The following is a 2,500-nucleotide window of genomic DNA, read 5'->3' as shown; positions in this document are numbered from 1 at the left end:
ATGTGTGACGAAAGATTTTAGACAAAACAGTAAAATAAGATCAATAATAAATCTGAAGCGAAGAACGAGTATAAAGTGCGTGTGGTTATTGGCAAAAAAAAAAAAAAAATTACTGTCCTGAAATGTAACAATATACTTCTTTTTATTTTACCTTTTCAATATTCCAGATTGGTCCAGCTTGGCCCGTTCTATCATTCCAAAATGTAATGTTTGTCAATCTTCCGATGTCACGTGTTGTCACGTTAAATTCGTCGATCTGGCCTTTCTGAAATCTTGTAGATCTGTTATTTTCGTTTAGAAAAATCGTATCAGATCTTGCAAGAGTTCCATGGAGAATAAATCGTTGGTTAGCGTCGGAATCTGCGATGGTATCTGTAGCAGTGGTGAAATTGAAAGTCCAATGGACGATTGCTGCAAATCGAGATGAACTAAATATTATCGACCAATCATAAACAAGGAGTCAAAACGTTTCATTTATTTATTTATTCATTTACTTACTCTTTACTCTTTTACTTGTTTCAGTCATTTGACTGTGGCCATACGGGAGCACCGCCTTTAGTCGAGCCAATCGACCCCAGGACTTATTCTTTGGAAGCCTAGTACTTATTCTATCGGTCTCTTTTGCCGAACCGCTAAGTTACGGGGACGTAAACACACCAGCATCAGTTGTCAAGTGATGTTGGGGGGGGGGCAAACACAGACGCACAAGCACACACACACACACACACACACACACACACACACACACACACACACACACACACACACATATAAACATATATACGACGGTCTTCTTTCAGTTTCCGTCTACCAAATCCACTCACAAGGCTTTGGTTGGCCCGAGGCTATAGTAGAAGACACTTGCCCAAAGTGCCACGCAGTGGGACTGAACCCGGAACCATGTGGTTGGTAAGCAAGCTACTTAACACACAGCCACTCCAGCGCCTTATTTACCTTTAAAGGGAATTGTGGCTTAGGGCACCTTTGCCGAACCGCTTTATTACGGGGACGTAAACATACCAAGCGGTAATCCGGCTTAAACTCAGGTATAAAGACAGACAGACAGACAGACAGATAGACAAACAAACAAACAGACACACACATACACACACACAAAATACATATATATATATATACACACACACAAAATACATATATATATATATACACACACACACACTCACACAGACATTCATATGTACACATGGGCTGATCAACAAAAACAGCAACAAAGATTAAGGAAAAAATGTCACCTTCATCAGCGCTTTTTTTTCCGATGGCTCCCTGGCACAAAAATAAAAAGACGGACGTAATCCACAATATTACCAGCATCTTGGCTGCGTCTGAAATGACAATGAATAAAATAACATGATGCGTACTCACACATACATACACACATACATACACACACACATACATACATACATGCATACATACAGGAACATTGTGAAATAACATCACAGCAGAACAAGCAGCTGAGAAGAAGGGAGTCTAGGGATGTGCCGAGCAATTGTTAATCAACAAAACTGTGATGTCAGAGGTGCGAGAGCATAGGAGGAACCTAGTTTCAATGAGGCTAGACTACAAGAAAGTCTTTGACTCTGTTCCCCTCTCATGAATGTTAGAAGCCCTTCAACTTGCTAAAGTTCCAGTGAGAATAGTCAAAGCCATAGCTGACCTGACTTCATCGTGGGCGACCATCTTGAAATTAAACACAAAGAGTGACTGTATTATCACCGATAGAATAGAGTATCGCAAAGGCATATCCCAAGGGGACAGTCTCTCTGTGATGTTGTTTATACTTTCTGTAAACACCTTGTCATTCATGTTAAGGAAGTCTGAAGGATATCTCACTGGTTCAGAAGGAAACAGAAATACCAAAATTGCACACTGCTTCTTTATGGATGACTTAAAACTTTATGCAAAGACTATGCATGAGATGAAAAAGAGCCTTGACCTAATTACAGCATTCTCAAAGGATGTAGGGTTGGAGTTTGGTCAGGATAAATGTTGTTATATGGTTGTGAAAAGGGGGAAAACTATAAACCAAATTAGTAACATCTCCATCAATAGAATACTGAGGGAATGTACCAGTGAAGACCTCAATAAAATGTATGTACAACTGACCGGATATAATGATTTGGGATAGAGAAGAGAGACTGTGCACAATTGAAATATGATATGTATAGATATGTATATTTATATGTATGTATTGTGTGTGTGTGTGTGTGTGTGTGTGTGTGTGTGTGTGTGTGTGTGTGTTTCTGTGTGTGTGTATAAGAGTTGTTTCATGGTATTTGCTTCGAAACTTTGCGCTCTGACTTCAAATCCCGCGAAGATTACCTTTGCCTTCCGTCCTTTTGGGGCCGCTAAAAGTAGTGTGAATCAAGAGCGAACCCAAATGGCAGAAAACAGAGCGTCGAACAAAAAAGTCCTTGCAGTATTTATTCCAGCTTTGCGATATGAAAATGTCACCTGAGACGACACTGATGTCAAGATT

At 39.9% G+C, this 2,500-nt stretch overlaps 1 protein-coding gene across 3 annotated transcripts in view; it reads right to left on the bottom strand.

The window, feature by feature from the left end:
• LOC149133047 (uncharacterized) overlaps nucleotides 1-2,500 on the bottom strand; it is a 107,876-nt gene that overhangs the window by 8,884 nt on the left and 96,492 nt on the right. For all 3 annotated transcript variants that reach the window (XM_089360852.1, XM_089360850.1, XM_089360851.1), the window contains exons 2-3: nucleotides 1,254-1,343; nucleotides 152-411 (exon numbers count right to left, since the gene is read on the bottom strand). In XM_089360852.1, the coding sequence (XP_089216978.1) occupies nucleotides 152-411; nucleotides 1,254-1,332 (339 nt within the window). In that variant the 5' untranslated portion in view covers nucleotides 1,333-1,343. The remainder of the gene's footprint in view (nucleotides 1-151; nucleotides 412-1,253; nucleotides 1,344-2,500) is intronic.

This window comes from Octopus bimaculoides, chromosome 12 (assembly GCF_046866305.1).
Source record: "Octopus bimaculoides isolate indiv1 chromosome 12, ASM4686630v1, whole genome shotgun sequence".
NCBI classification, from domain to species: domain Eukaryota; kingdom Metazoa; phylum Mollusca; class Cephalopoda; order Octopoda; family Octopodidae; genus Octopus; species Octopus bimaculoides.
This window is presented reverse-complemented; position numbering and strand designations above follow the sequence as displayed.